The sequence below is a fragment of the Dunckerocampus dactyliophorus genome, chromosome 1 (genome assembly GCF_027744805.1).
Source record: "Dunckerocampus dactyliophorus isolate RoL2022-P2 chromosome 1, RoL_Ddac_1.1, whole genome shotgun sequence".
In the NCBI taxonomy this organism is placed as follows: Eukaryota; Metazoa; Chordata; class Actinopteri; order Syngnathiformes; family Syngnathidae; genus Dunckerocampus; species Dunckerocampus dactyliophorus.
The window spans coordinates 21,025,023-21,042,296 of record NC_072819.1 but is presented as its reverse complement, the minus strand read 5'-3'; the positions used below and the strand labels follow the sequence as shown (position 1 = coordinate 21,042,296).

Sequence of the window (17,274 nt, the reverse complement as noted above, 5' to 3'; positions counted from 1 at the left end):
ATGCATGTTAGGTTAATTGGAGACTCTAAATTGTCCATAGGTATGAATGTGAGTGTGAATGGTTGTTTGTCTATATGTGCCCTGCCATTGGCTGGCGACCGGTCCAGGGTGTACCCCGCCTGTCACCCGAAGTCAGCTGGGATAGGCTCCAGCATACCCCCGTGACCCTAATGAGGAGAAGCGGTATAGAACATGGATGGATGGATAGTTAAGTAGTTTTCGTGTAGTCCTGCTAACTAACCAAACAAACAATCAATACATAACTTTCAATGTAGGTTTTTAGGTCATTAAACAATATACTAGCTGTTATGTACACGCAGTTGTACAGCCCACTGATATTTTAAACGTATAGAGCAGACAACAACATTGCAGGTTTTCATAGCCAGTACTGATTTATTGTCTACTTCCCAAATTGGGCCACATGGGGGAAAAAAAAAATGAAGTGGGTCACTTGAACCTTGTAGTCTTAATCTAATCTTTGAGTTTTCTGCTTCTTTCAGAGTGTAAACATGTTTTTCTTCTGCTGCCCCTCGCTCAGACCCTATCTGTCACGGTGCATCTCACCGTCTGGTCTTATCGCCTCTGAATCTGCAGCAAGCACCACAAAAAGGCCATGTGGGGACTCGCCCCTCTGCTACCTTCAGTCTACATTCTAGACTACCACCCAGTCAAGCAGCAGCGCTCCTTTCCTTAAATAGACAGGAGGAAAATTAAAAAGAGGAAGCAACCCCCCCCAGGAAGGTGGGGTAGATGATGAAAAAGAGAATAAACAAGAAGAAAGTCAAGGAGGGCAATTTTAAAACACAGTGTATGAAAGATGGGGGTGCTACAAATATGATCTGTCCGAGTTGGCTATGTGTACTATGGCAGACAACACAACAAAAAAAAACACAATGAGGTGATAAAGAAGGAACATGCACTATGTACACATAAACATATATTGTTTTTATTGTCATATACGTTGTGGGGATAGTTTCTGTAACATTACTTAAACTCTGGAACTAAAAGCGAGTCTTGCAAATATAGCGGCTTTACGAAATATTGATTTGCAATGTATTGCATCAATACGTGCAATAAGCTGAAATTGATGATTTGCTATTATTGACGTTACTACATTTAACTTGCATTACATAATTGAATAATGATCACATAATTACTTCAGTAACAATGACAAATTGTTTTTTTAAATGTATCTAATTACTATTATTATTATTATTATCATCATTACATTAACTTAACTTAAGAATTATTCAATAAAATGTTTAGTTTTCTATTTCAGTTACAGTGAGAGCTGAGAAGTGTACTTTTCTATGCAAATTATTTAATTTCTTCATTGTGTATGCCTTTGTGCACAAAAAGAAAACATTCTAATTTATTATTTTAAGAATTATTAATTGTTAGTATTGTTATTCGCACTTTTAGATGATGAAGCTAATTTATTTACAGTATAGACTTTTTGTATGCTTAGTGTGCACAATAAACATGTATCATCAATAGGGCTGTCAAAAACAACACGTTAAGGGCAGTAACTCATTTATTTCATTTATTGCCTTAATTTTTTGTGTGAAATTAACGCATGCGCACGAGAGCAAGCATGCCTCTCTGTTATGGCGGCAGACGGGATTACAGTGGAGTGGAGCGTCCCCATATCCGATATGCCGATATTGTCCAACTGTCAAGTTCCGATTCCGATGTTAACAGATATCGATTTGTGTAATATCACATATCTCCTCGTGGAACTGACACACTGTGGTGACACAACGTCAACGTCACAATATTGTTTTAGACATTCACCAAGTGTACTCTTCCGTTTCCGGGTCATGAGGGTGTTGTAGCCACTTAGCTGTTGTAAAGAGTTGTTGCTTGTTGTGGAGTTGAGTGAAGAGTAAACTGATTGGTGCCACCTACCTCCACTCCTGTCTCGTTGTGAATCACATGTCCACATTTGGTGACCCTCAACATGGGTAAAAATGTCGACTAACAACAGCGACAACAACGTCCCGGCGCCGCCACAAGCTAACGAGTTGGCTAACGTCAGTGCTATCTGTGCTGGCAACACAACCCACGCCTGTGGTTTCAATACATCGAAGCCGAGTTCCGACTGCGAGGTTTAACACAGGATGTGACAAAGTATTTCCACTTAGTGGCCGCACTGGATGCCTTGGCGATGGCCAGTACGGGAGCCCATAGGCCCATAAACTACAGTTTTTTTATATCGGTTTTCATTATAGGGAAAACCCGATACTCCTTCCTGAGCCAACACCTTAGAGTTTGATTCACAATGCTGGCAATAAGTAGGACCCTTTTCCAATGACGGTTGGACTCTGCCAGGGCTGCTCTTTGTCACCGATTCTATTCATTAGTTTTGTGGACAGAATTTTTAGGGGCAGCTAGGGTGTTGGGGGGGGTCTCGGTTTGGTAGCGGCAGGATTGGGTCTCTGCTTTTTGCAGATGATGTGGTCCTACTGGCTTCATTGAGCCGTGACCTTCAACTCTCACTGGGTCGGTTCGCAGCTGGGTGTGGAGCAGCTGGGATGAAAATCAGCACCTCCAAGTCCGAGTCCATGGTTCAAGCTCGGAAAAGGGTGGAGTGCCATCTCTGGATCTTACCCCAAGTGCCTCGGGAACCAGTTCACGAGTGAGGGAAGGATGGAACGCGAGATCGACAAACGAATTGGTGCGGCGTCTGCAGTGATGCGGACTCTGCATCGGTCCTTTGCGGTGAAGAGGGAGCTGAGCTGAAAGGCAAAGCTCTCAATTTACCGGTCGATCTACGTTCCTATCCTCACTTATGGTCATGAGCTTTGGGTAGTGACCGACCACAGTAGGTTGGCTGGGCTCTCCCTTAGAGATAAGGTGAGAAGCACTGTCATCCGGGAGAAGCTCGGAGTAGAACCGCTGCTCCTCCGCATTGAGAGGAGCCAGATGAGGTGGCTTGGGCACCTGGTCAGGATGCCTCCCAGACACCTCCCTGGGGAGATGTTCAGGGCACGTCCAACCAGTAGGAGGCCTCGGGGAAGACCCCGCACACGTAGGAGAGACCATGTCTCTCAACTGGCCTGGGAATGCCTCGGAATCCACTGGGAGGAGCTGGACGAAGTAGCCGGGGAGAGCAAAGTCTGGGCTTGGATGGATGGAAAACCCGATACCGATATTTACTGATGTTTCATTTTTATGCCAATATCGAGACGATAATATCAGACATCCCTAATTATATTCCATTATATTGTATTTCGTTATATTAGATACATGTTATATTATTACGTTTATGCTATATTACAAAACCTTTCCTGACTATTTTGAATAAAGAAACTGTGTGTATTCTCGCCAAAGGAGATGACTTTTTCAAAATCTGTCTATACGTTTGTGTGTGTGTGTTTCGCGATGGTTTTTAACTAATCTTTTACTTCTGTCTTCTGTCCTTTTCTTTGTTGATTTAGCACAGGCCAAGGTTAAGACCTAGTCATTTATGACGGTGTTAATCAGGGCCATCACCTAATTTTACAAAGATAAATTCAGCTGGTCCAAGCTGTGTGCCCTCTTTATCACTGCAGCCTCAGCATGCCATGGTTGCCTGGCAACCGGGCAGCGGGGCGTCTCAGCCGACTGGTCATCTGACCCTCTGGGGGCACTTTTTTTTTACTTGCTTGTTTTTGCTGGGCAACACTAGTTGTTACATGGAGTAAAAGCAATGCAGAGCAGAGTATAATTAGTATATACAGTACATATATTGTATAATTAAAAAAGGGAGGACAATTAGGAACACCAGATCCAACAGATGGTGTTACATTTTCAGTCCAAGGTGGATTTTATATTTAATACAGAATAATGATTTCACTGTTAAATTAATTCATAACACTGAACATGTTTCAAAATTCCTTATGTTGTTTTCGGAGTCTTTTCTTTGTGTACGCCTTACTTCCTGTTACTTCTGACTTCTTCCTTGTCTCTGCTGTAGGACAATAGACTTATCACACCCGAATTGCTTGGAAGCAGCCTAGAAAAATTCTGAAAGTTTTTACTGGGTGTGAGGGTAGGAATGAATGTGCCACTAAAAATTCTGCCTAGCAACAGTTCTTATGATATAACCAGGAAAAAAGAATGCTGAATTGGTTGATCTATGTAGCTAACTATGCTAGCTAGTTAGTGGAGTTAAAACAAAAACATGGGGAACACATTTTATTTATTTTTTTAAGTTACTTGTGTGATTTCTTTTTAATTACTAAAATTACTAAAATGTCACTTAAAGCATTACCTGTACACATTTTAAAGTTGATTTCTTATGTGCCAAATTACTGTAATTTGCCTTCAAGTTCCAAGGGTTCACTGTATGTGCTGTCTGTGCAATTCCATGTAAAATACAATTTATGTCGCTGCATTGTTTTGCTGGGGCTACAATGAATAACTGAATATACATAATGCATTATTGCCATAATGTAATTGGCTCGAAAGGAGCATGGCTGCATAACAGCAGAGTTGAAGCTACTGCAGGGCAGGAAAAGCCGCAGACGATTGAGTCACTGCATAGAGAGACCGGGCTGCATGCCAACACACTTTCTGCACACACTTTGGGGGGAATCAACTATTGTCTAGTGAATTACATCAGCTGTCTTACAAAACTTGCGGCTGTGGGTTCAATGGAACTGTAGTTATCACTAATTAGCATTAGCGATCTAATGCTATTTATTTATTATGTATTGTGGAAAACTAAGACAGGAAATACATCAAATTAAAATCACAAAGTGAATACGGGACCACCATCCACTAGTATGAGCCTGGAGTTTGTTTTTTAAAGAGAGGATTACACATCGCTGTTCGACGTTTGTGGTAACAGACAGTGTGTTAGCATGAATTAACTTTAGGTTGTGCACATAACAAATATCCACATTAGCACTCAATAACATCATCAAACCTTACCTTTATGGATTCCCACATAGAATCAGTAGTTGGGACCAAATACAAGGTGAAAGAAAAACGGGAAAAATAGCTTGGAAGAAAGTTAGTGTCTGCACAACAGCGTTTCTAAGGACTGCTCTCCAAAACACAATGAAACATAAAAATGCAAAATCTGTGGGATCTTTAACTGTATATTATTTTTTGTATACAATAATGGCCCATATTTCCAAAACCGATATGCATTTACATAAAATTTGATATACAGTGTCCACTCGCTACATTGTGGTTCATCTTTCGCGGATTGGCTGTTTCGCGGGTTTTTAAGTGCAATTTTGCAATTTTTTGAACAGCATATGAACGAGCATTGTGTTCTGCGTCCTTGTGGTGTATTAGAGCGATCTATCTGTGCTCTTCTTGTGTCCGTATTGTATTTATTACTGCTACCAGTAGAGGGTGTTGTATACTCATGTTGAAGACATGTGCAGCTCCACCTGTCTGTGTGTTTACTTGCCTGTACGAACATATTAAGAACCCACAGAAGACAATAGCCGGCTAAATATAGAGCCACAACAGTCCTTATTGGCTACGGGACAACCCGCACATTGTGTTCTGCCTCTTGATTGGCTGTGAACCATTGTCAGTCAATCTCCTTTGTGATGTTGCTGGCAAACGAGCTAACTGTGTGAGCTGCTTGCTAACTGCCAATAAACAATAGAAGAAGAAGAAGAAGAAGTTAAACCACATAAGTGAATCTTTGGTTCAAGGAGTAGGACGAGTAGGAGAATGACGGCAGGGGGGATATCTTTTAACAAGGATACAAAAACGCTAAAGCCAAACGGCACCAGGACAAAGCACGGCCAGAGGAGTCAGTATGCGTGAGTCACTTAATAATTTAGTTTGTCCAAGCTCGTAGATTGATCATTAAAATTCACACCGAATGTGAACTTTTAGATTGTTTAAACAAGAGAGAAATGCGAGGAAATGTTAATGCCTGTCTGAGAAAAGTGTATCGAGTGTATTGTGAGGTGTTTTACAGCATATAACATATATAATAATGATAAACAAATGAAGCTGGCTACTTTGCGGATTTCACTTATTGCGAGCTATTTTGGGAACCTATCCCAGGGTTTCCGCTACATGAAATGGATCATGGCAGGGGGGAGGCACGGCTCAGTAAATGCCGCCACTCCTTGCAAATGGGTTGTTAATGTTAAGTAATGTCGTGTATGGATAGACATATATGCTATATGTACAGTACCATTAGTCGCGTGTCACCTGCATCATTAATGTCACTTCATAGATGTCATATGACATCAGTCAGCTGACATTTAGCCCCCTCCTGAGTCAGTCCTGTGCCGCGGCGGCAGCATAAAAAAAATGGAGAACACATGTCGGCAGCCACACACAGATAATGTAACTTCCATCTTTATTATTCCAATTACGGATAAACTAACTGAGCGGTAAGATACCTATATCTAGAACAGAAGTTATCCGTTCATTTGCAGCGGTTACGGTTTCATGGCTGCGCTTTGCGTCATGGATTCCACTATAGAAATGTGTGTTTTCTCCAAGTTCGTTTGTTAAACTACTATTTCACAATGAATTGGAAAATGTGGCCATTGCTGAAAGCTTTTTAATATGTTGCCTTGACTACGGCTGCATCTTCTTTTGCATAATCCTTTTCATTTTGTGTATGCAGTATCTGTAATGTTGGATGTAATACACGAACGCTACGTAGATATTTTCACATACATTTTACTCAGTTTATGTACACAACTATTGAGGAATTATGTGTAATTAAGTTTATTGCCATATTGGTTTGGATCATGCTGCCCACCACCACAGCTTCAAAAAATCCTAGGGGAAACCCTACAGTACTGTATATCCCCCACGATAAATGAGGGAACACTGCAGAGGATTTTTGACGAGTGTTTCTGTGGGTCATCCTTTCTTTGGCGCATCTTTAAAAACAGCAGACCTCTGTCATATAGAAAATCTTTGGGAGGGGGGTTTCAGAAGGTCCTTAAAAACAGCAGAGCACTCTTGTCAAATAAAAAATCTTTGACTACTCTTTCTGTGCTACTTCTTTAAAAAAAATAAATAAATAAAAATAAACAGAGCACACCTATCATTGAAGATCTTTGACTAGCGTTTTGCAGTAGGTATAGATGTTTGACATGCATTTTTGCAATAGAGCTTTAAAAACAGCCGATCACGCTTGTCATTTAGAGGATCTTTGACTAGCGTTATTGCTGTAGGTCCTTAAAAACAGCAGAGGCGTCCTTACCTTTCTGAAATGGTGTCTACCAGAACAATGTAGTTGAAGAGCCCGCCCTACAAAGTCAAAAGAGTTCTCACTCAAAGCCATCAAAGAGCAATCAGTCACCACAAGTTGATGTACGGCTGCGCCTCTGGCAAACTGGAAAAAAAAGCCCAACACTTCCAATTGGCATGTGTCACACAGTGGAGCTCTCACACACAGAGACAAAAGACAAAAAAAGAAGTGGAAGCAATCATTCAAAAACAATCAAAGCATCATTTTTTCTGCACAACAGGATTGATGGCAGTGCTGTTGTCATACAAAGCTGCAAGAGTTGGCATCCTCCTGAAATGTACTATTTGCTGTTCTGCATACTGTGCAGGTGTTTTTAACCTGACACCTTTCCATCTTTACTGTACACATAGATGATGGATGTGACGCATCTACACTTTCATTTCAGCAGAATATCTCCATCTACAGCCTCCACGGCAGAGACGCGGCTTGGCTGCAGTTATTTTAAAGCACACTATGCAATTAAGAGTACCGTGTACCGACCTGAGTGTTTATATGCTGACGTGTCCTCAGGGAAATTTCAAGAGCGAGAGCGAAACCAAGTCGCATGAAAATTCAACACCGTTGTTCCACAGAGGAGGAAAATAAATTTTAGGCAATTGTTGAGTCTGTGTTGAAAATTGAATATCTAAATAACTATATATACACAACAGAGTAACTATAATTACAACAGAATTTTAAAAAGTAAATCCAACGAATGTCAACAAAAGTAATCTGTTACAACATTGACTGCATGGACATTTTAGTGGTTTTACACAAGCACTTGCACACAACTCGAAACAGCAACGTTAGCACCGACGCTAACACAACATGAGAGGTGTCCTGGCCGATCCAGCAATATTATATACTGTAGACCACCAAAGTAGATGGTCTGATGACGCTATTCTTATTATTATAAGCTGGTGTAGCATGATTTTTAAAGTGGTATTTTTGAGAATGAATGACAAAAAAAATCCAAAACTCTGGACAATGGATGAATGGAATGAAACCATAGATGGGAACCTCAATTCCATGTTTCTTACTGTTGTAACTAAAAAGGAAATTGTCAAAAATTTTAAAGCAAACACATCATCTGAATGGAATGGAAATGGCAACAATTAAAAGGGTCATCAGTGAGATCGTAGAACCGTTAACATATATTAGTAACTTTTCATTTCAGACTGGAAAATTTCCTAACAAAATGAAAATAGCTAAAGTGGTTCCAATTTTCAAAAATGGAGATAAACATCAATTTACAAATTACCGACCAGTTTCCTTATGACCTCAATTTTCTAAAATTATCGAGAAGCTATTTAATAACAGGTTGGACAAATTTATTAATAACAACGAATTACTAGCAGGTAGTCAATACGGATACAGAGCTAACATTTCAACTTATATGGCACTGATTGTAATCATGGAGGAAATTACTTCTGCTAAAGACCACAGAAAGTGTGCAGTTGCAGTATTTGTGGATCTTACAAAAGCCTTCGATACAAGCCTTGGCAGTGTCTCTGTGTCCACATTGAGTAGTGGGAGGGGTGGAGTTAAACACGCTGCGGTGCTCTTAGAGCTGATTCGTTCGTGAGAAATTTCACTTATTTTGACATTATTTGTCTGTTGAGATGGTGTTTTTGTATTTTATAATATAACATTATATTACAATATATATTTGTAGCTGTTCATTGAGGTTTAAATAAATCCATTGAAATAATAAACATTTGATATCATGTATTTTTTACATTAGTAATTCATTTTACACAATACACATAAATTAATTTAAGACAACAAAAAAATCTGAGGAGCCACTCGGGGAGCCGAAAGAGCAGTCTCTTTTTAGTGATTTGAGCCAAAAGAACCAGATCTCTAAAAAGAGCCAAAATTTCCATACCACTTGCCTCAGTTAAGGTCAGTGTTCATGACTCCACCATAAGAAAGACACTGGACAAAAACGGCATGCATGGCAGAGTTCCAAGAGGAAAACCACTGCTGAACAAAAAGAACATTAAGGCTCATCTCAATTTTGCCAGAAAACATCAAGATGATTCCCAAGACCTTTGGGACAATATTCTGTGGTCTGACGAGACAAAAGTTGAACTTTTTGGAAGGGGTGTACATCTGGCGTGAGGCCTGTCACAATAACAAAATTTGCTAGTTGATAACTGTGCTACAAATTATTGACGATAATCGATCATTTCAACATTTTTAATCCATATTATCATTAAGATTATCATTCAAATTAAGATTAGCATTTTACAGATCCAAGCGTACCACTACCCAAGCGTAGTGGACCTGTGTGAGGCCCAGAAATTGCCAACTTTAACGCTGACGAATCGTGAGAGGGCACCAATTCACATAGCAATCCTACTCATGGTGTCAAAAGAACTACACACAGCAATGCAATAGGTGGATGTAAACAGACAAGACACTACTGACGTATAATGCAGAATATTAACCAACTACTATGTGAGCTCTAAGCATGTACTTTCCAGTAATTTCCAAAAACTGTAAAGCAAAGCACGCTGGGAAACAAGAAGTGCTCTCAGCGAAGCTACACTGTGTAGACCATCTCTGTTGAGAAAAAAAAACACTTCAATAAAACCTACACGCACATACACACACACACACACACACACACACACACACACACACACACACACACACACACACACAGTTATGTAGTGTCAGCTTACACACTTGTCTCCGCCTCGGTCTCTCTCCCACAACACTTCTTCCTTATTCACCAATGACATTAACAGCGAGGTGTGTTCACGAACATCAGAATTATCAAATACACCAACAGGCCGTTACAGTTACATTACTGACACCTAGTGACAGCGTAGAACACTACATATCAAGGTGTCACAATGCATTTCAGATGTTTATATTTTATTTTATTTTATTTTTGTTCATTTAGTTGTTTTTATGCATATTTTTGACTAATAATAGGCCGTAGTCAACCATGAAACAGGGATGATTTATTAATGAATATATTTTTGAAAATCTATGTTATAGTCAAGCCATGAAATTAGTAGCGCGATGTAGCGACATACTAATGACTATTTTGAAACATTTTAACACTAATTGGTTATTTTTTCTTTCTTTTTAAATGATTATAAAAATCATAATTTTGCATTGATTATTTCATACAATAGTTTAAGTAGTTATAATAGACTACATCAAATGTTTGTTTTCATTATTGTTATCTGTTGAATTAAATACTGTAGGTAGTCCTTAGCTGGGCAAGGACCCATACCTGGTAACCCTCCTGACTCGTAAAACCGAGTCAGCAAAGAGAGTGTTGACAATAATGAAAAAGGTGTAATTCAATATTAAAAAAGAAAATGCTATAATACGTGTGTAGTATTATTACCAATACAATTAGGCCTGGGACATAAAGCGAAATGTACCGTTACCGAAATTTACTGCGATGCCCATGTCGATAAATTCTGTGTTTGAATAAAAAAGAAAATAAAAGTATTTTTTGTCTGTTTTGACTGTGTGTGCTGGTGTGCTATGTTCATTCCCCTTTAAGACGAGGTACAGCGTGTTTAATCACGTGACTCCGCCCATCCAGCCTGAACAAGAAGAGAAACAGATGAGGGAACGGGTGATGGTTCAAATGAAGGAGCGGCTGTACAGTGCCAGCATTTCACTCGCATATGCGCCTAGAAATAGACTGTGCGAGTAGAAAAAATAAAAAGGGAGCACACGTTTTTCAACCCTTTCATTTGCATTTTGCTCCTGAAATAAGTCCAGCAAATCAAAGTATGCCGCATCTGTATATAAATCTACAAGTCTCCTACAACTTTTTTTGGTTCACATCAGCAACTTTGGCACCCCCATGACATCTCAGCCGTACAAGCTGCACTCGCTGACGTAGCTAACTAGCTATGTTATCAGTTGGATACTGGCGCACTGCTGGAATTTGTGCCTTCCCAATCATGCGCTAAAAACCCTTTTTTTTCCTATTTGTATGCATTGTAACGCCGCTCCAAATGACACACAAATACTTCACTTGAAATATATGGATTTTAAAAGCCTTTAAAAAAAACATGTACATCATGACCAATTATGCAAAATTGACCATTTACAAATAAAGAACAAGATTATAAAACATGATAAAAGCATCTCTATAGGAAACCATGACTAGTTTGCTGTTGGTAGCAGTTTTTAAGGATTCCATGCTTTATTTGATGTCACTAATAGATGGTCACATGGCTACAAGAACATGTGAAATTCTCTTTTCATTGTGTAAATGATCATTTTGATGATGCTTATCTATCCAGTTTCTAAAGCCAACATGGCACACACATGTAGGCAAATAACATGACAATGGAGTGTCTGGAAATGAATAGAATTGTTCGAAAATGAGAAAGCCACTATATTTATAAATGGTATTATTATTATTGGAATATATTAGCTGACATGCTTGTGGTTGGTTGGGTTGATATCAACGCTGTTCTTCTTGTGCAGTGTGATACGTGGCCATGAGTAATGTAATTGCATGAGACGTGATGCGATACATTCATATTTGTGGACCACAGTCCCAGGGAGATTTATTTTGGGTTCCACAAAGATGAGTAAAAGAACATGAAATGCAAAGTGTGTATGAAAACTGTCATAACCACCCAAGCACATTATTTAAATGGAGCGTTGTTGGCGCTTTTTGGAGTTTTTTTCCGAAGGCTTTATAGGCGGAATAGGTGTGTGCCATTACGTGCCTTATATTTCATTGAAAGTAATGTGTGCCAGTTGGTCAATAAATATCGATTTGAGGTCATATCGCCCAGCCCTAATTAGAATCATAAAACATTAAAACATTTAAAATTACAAAAAAAATTTCCAGGTTAAGATTACTTAAATTAAAAACAAAAATCCTATAAAAATGATACATCAATTATTTCCTGGGGTTAAGTACCTGATTCTGGAATATTAATATTATCGTATACATATTGGAAAACTAAAAAAAGCGTGCATTTATTTGAACTAATGGGAATAACCATTCAGTAAAATGGAACTTGAAATCGAATGTCAGTGTTTATTTAATTATTCACCGAAATGAAATACCAAGATGAGAACCTACTATAATACTGATTAATACGTTACCGCGTATCACCGCAGTCACACGGTACCCTGCACGTACGCCTCATGGAGACTGTGAGCTCAAGTCATGTTGATCTTCTTGTATAAAAAGTCAATATTATGTCCTGTGCATATATTGTCTCCATGTTGCAGAGCTCTCTCTCTTGTTCAGACATCTTTCATACAAGTCTAAAAGTCAGCGTTGGCAGCTTGCAACGTCCAAACTGTCCGCTGTAAGCATCCCACTTAATCCTCTGATGGCAAAATTGGCTCCATTCCACCATAGACATCCACCCAGCTTGTGTCTGTAGTGTAGTGTGGCTTGTGTACTCTGTGTGTGTGTGTGTGTGTGTGTGTGTGTGTGGGATGACCATGAAACACACGCTTAATCGCATTTTAAGATACCATGCTATACTGCAAATGGCAAAGGTTTCATTTTTTTTCATTGCAGCATGTGCACATGTGCGATATAAGTGATAAGGCAATGTAAAGATTAGAGACCGACCAATATGGGATTTTTGGGGCCAATGTCAAAACCGAAATTGGGGGCTGAAAAAAGCCGGTAACCGATATATCGGCCAATACACACATTCTTATAGTACCCAAAATACGATTCAACACAAAGAAGCAGAAGACTACTAAATAAAAATAAGGAAGTTCGATTAGTTAGACCCCGTCAACATAAGGGCATGCCTCTTAGTGATTTACTTTTAGGTGTTGACACAAATGTGTAGTGTTGTTTGCTTTGCTGGTGCTGGAGCCCTGACTAACTTGCACACTGCACATGTGCCATCTAATTTAACGCCTGTTAAGTCTTCTGTTAAAAGAAGTGGCTCCACACCTTACTCTCCCCTCTGACAGTGAAATGAAAATACAGTATATACATTAAGTGCATTTTGGTAATTAGCACAACATTGGATACTGTAGTTGGCCATTATAGAATAAAAACAAGTGGCTGCATTGGGATGAAAGTGATAATACATAGGCTAATGTTGGGGGGGTTCAACTAATACATGATGATGTGTTCCTCCAAGGCTTACTCACAAAAACATCTCACCAATATCAATTAGTCATAATAGCTGTTGAAAAGTTCTATCTGCAGCCACAGAGTATTTGCAAACAGCTGAAAAACGAATGCTGAAGCAAACATGACAAAAGTTGACTACAAACAAAATAAGAAATAATCAAAACATGCAACACATTATATATCGGTTACAAATTCACCGATATTGATTAACCGGTGATACGTCATAATCGGCCCGCCAATAAATCGGTCAGGTTCTGGTCAACATGCATGCAGAGCACTATAATGCATTTACTGTATTAATCAATCCATCCGTCTTCCACCGCTTATCCGACTGTATTAATGGCAAATTGCTGTGATGTCATTTTAAGATTTTTACTGCCATATACACAGCAACAACTTACGTATAGAAGCACAAAACTTAAAATGGGGTGGGGGGGATTAAATCCATCCATCCATCCATCTATTTTCTATGCCGCTTATCCTCACTTAGGTTGTGGATATGCAGGAGCCTATCCCAGCTGACTTTGGGCGAGAGGCGGGGTACACCCTGGACTGGTCGCCAGCCAATGGCAGGGCACATATAGACAAACAACCATTCACACTCACATTCATACCTATGGACAATTTAGAGTCTCCAATTAACCTAACATGCATGTTTTTGGAATGTGGGAGGAAACCGGAGAACCCGGAGAAAACCCACACATGCAAACTCCACACAGAAATGCCCAAGGGAGATTCGAACCCAGATCTTCCCGATCTCCAGACTGTGTGGCCAACATGGGGATTAAATCACATATAAAAATGTATTTCATGTTTACAATGTTTATATTTACATACCCACCATTTTAAATGAATACAATTAATTTGAAACAAAAAATACTGAGAAATGTAATCAAATGTTGTTAAGAATACACTAGCAACAAAAAAATGACCAAAATTCCCTTTAAAAAATAGTGAAGTAGTTTCTCTACATAATCCTGATAATATTAATTATGATATAATATGAATTATTCATATGTATTATTAATAAAATAAACCAACTCATTGCAATGAAACACAAGAGACAGAGATAATCTGTTCCAGGGTCAAACTGTGCCCATCATAAAACCTTTACTAACTTCATAAGCAATGTTGTAGGTAACATTTTAACGTGAACATCACAGTTAGCCGCTTTGTATTAAAACAAAAAATTGCACTACCCCCTGACAACGCATCACATCAGACATGCCCGGGAGGTGAGTCTCCTTACATTAAGACTACAACCAGCTCACTCCTGCGTGTACAATCCAGTATTCTTCTGTTATTATTGATTTTAAAGGATGAGCTACATTGTAAAGAGCAGCCAGGACGGATCCCCGAGCGACAATAATTTCAGTTTCCTGCTCTATGGTTATCACCACACGTTTTAATCATCCCTGGTATTTTTCTGTAGGGGTTAATGCTTTAGACATCTTGCAAGACACAAAAAATAACAGTAAGCCACCACAAAACCATCTCCTGGCGCCATAAATCAGTACCGCCTGTGTCCTTCACTGTCTTCCTTGCTCAGCCTTCCTGGAGACTCCTGCTGATTGAAGGTGGCATTTTACTGGCACAATGAGGGCCATCAACACACCACACAAAACGCTGCCCGGAAACCCAATAGGTCTTGTCACAGATGTCAGCTGTCTGATGCTCATTATGCTAATGAGCACTTATGTCCGGAAAAGGTAGATCCCAGGTTCCTTCTCCAGGTAGGAGACAGAATCTTTCTACTCGCTGGTGATCCAGCTGCTGTAACGAGCAGCAGATGGCGCCTACGTGTCTGAGAAAAAAACAGCTGCAATGATTTGCCCTGCAACCTTTGGCATTAATCCCAGCATGAGCTCCACAAGAAACTATATCCTTTACTCCCAGTGCACCCTGCACTTGCCATTAAACCATTTTATTTTTATCATATTTTGTCAAAAATCACAAAAAACGGTGTTACCATGGACACTGAAGGATGCCAAGATTACACTGTAGCAGTAAAAGATGAAGAGGAGTTGTGATCATCGCACAACACAGGGCTAAAGCATAGGTTGCCTTCAAGGCACCGAGCTTCACGTCCACCAAATCTCAATACAAAAAACTATATTTTGATTGACATGTACATTAAATTAAACAATCTGCAAATCGCAAAGGTGTGAACAAATCTTGAGATTTATCAAATATTTCTTTGGATAACTTCGGCAAGTCATTTGCGCATGTTGGGTCAGTTTTAAAGTGGTGCAGGCCCACAAACAATGCAGCAGAGAGGTCGCTGAGCACTCTAATCCAGCGCCAAAGATCAGCCTTTTGGTTAATAATGGCAAAATACTAGAACAAGCACTTTGAAAGTGGTGGGGACCCACAAACTATGCAGCCGAGGAGCCACTGACCACCTTAATCCAGCTCCGAATCTCACCCTTTTGGTTAATAATGGCAACGTGTTAGAAAGAGCTCTCAGTGTGATCCAGTGCAGTTCTACACCAATGTCAACGACAGCCACAATAAACTGTCACTTGAAGCAGTAAAAGTCGCTGAGGAGTCATGTGATAATTTCCTTTTTTTTTTACCTCGTGTGTGAAATGACATACCGTACTGCAGCTTATTTTAGCACATAGGCTTTTACTGCGTCGATTACTTTGAAACACATAGGGCACTTCATGAGGTTCACGTGCACATTGAATGGATCCACTACAAGACCGCCACATCAATGCACACGTGGCGTATTAGTATGCTTGAAAGCCGCCAAATCTCAATTGAAAAATACTATATCTTGATTCAAATGTACATCGGACTGAAAAACTTCCAACCTTCAGGCCAGTAAATAAGTTTAGAATGATAAAACAAGCTGTTTGGCTTAATTCGTGAAGCCAATTGTGCAAGTTGGGGTGGTTTTAGGGGTCCAACGTAAACAACGTAGCTCACTATAAGGCACTATTGCAAACTACAACAATAATACACATACTGTACTGTACACATACATTGATGCCTCTCTGACACTGTCAATCATTACTGTATTGGTCAAATTTTGTTTTTGGTTGCATCTCTTACACTGGAGATGATATAGTCTGCGCAAAACAGTTACTGGCTTCAACTTGAAGATAAATGAAAACGGTTTAGAAGTTCACATGTCTCTGCACCGCCACAAAAAGCAGTGCCCATGTGCTCAACCCAGCTCTGAACTCCCAAGTCCAGGTCAGAGAACATGTTCCTTATTTTGGTACGTAAACAAAAGATGTGTAAAGTTGAGTGAGAAAAGTGTGTACCTTTCAAAAATGATCCAATAGTGTAGTCGCGGTCCACCACGTCGTAGTCCACAGGCACTGTGATAGTCACGGCATGTTCTGGAGAGGGCAGCGGGCCATATTCGGTTCCTGTGAAGCGGCAGCATCCAACAATTACTATCCTCTTCAACACCATCCAGCTCCTTTAGCTCTCTCTCCCTCTCCTGTGCGTCAGAGCGCACTATTGACGCAAGCATCTAGTGCGCCTGCCATCGTACGTAAGTGGCAAATTAGACACACAAAAAACACATTAAACTCCCATTTGTGGATATTAGTCATCACATATGGTGGAAAGACACAAACGTTGTCATTTTTGGCCTCCAATAGCAGCAGGTAACACACCTGACGGGAGGGAAGCTGCCGCCACAAGTAGCTAGCTATCCAGGAGGGACTCTGCTGCCCTCATGTGGACAGAGTAAGCATTGCAGTTCCTGTTTCAGTTCCACGATTCAAACTTTTTTTTTTTACATTTTGACGCCCCCTGTGGTTTATGCTCAAACTGCTTTGGAAGACATGCTAGCATATTGAATGCAGATACCCTCAGTTTTATGACAATTAGACCAACGGTGTCCAAAGTGCGGTCCGGGGGCAATTTTGAGCCGTGTTTAATTGTTTTAATTAACGTACTTATTTATTTTATAGAGCAAATGTCAGGTTTTCGGTGT

At 39.8% G+C, this 17,274-nt stretch overlaps 1 protein-coding gene across 4 annotated transcripts in view; it reads right to left on the bottom strand.

Moving 5' to 3' along the window:
* The window catches only part of LOC129177070 (kelch domain-containing protein 8B-like), a 179,107-nt gene extending 162,222 nt beyond the window's left edge, over positions 1-16,885 (bottom strand). For 2 of the 4 annotated variants that reach the window (XM_054767811.1, XM_054767828.1), the window contains exon 1: positions 16,592-16,737. Coding sequence is in view for 1 of the 4 variants with exons in the window: in XM_054767803.1 (XP_054623778.1) it covers positions 7,184-7,230; positions 16,592-16,745 (201 nt within the window). In the remaining 3 variants the exon portion in view is untranslated. Of the gene's footprint in view, positions 1-7,183; positions 7,231-16,591 lie in introns of all 4 variants that reach the window. The other 2 variants (XM_054767803.1, XM_054767820.1) reach the window with 2 other exon arrangements.
* Between the last annotated feature and the right edge of the window lie 389 nt (positions 16,886-17,274).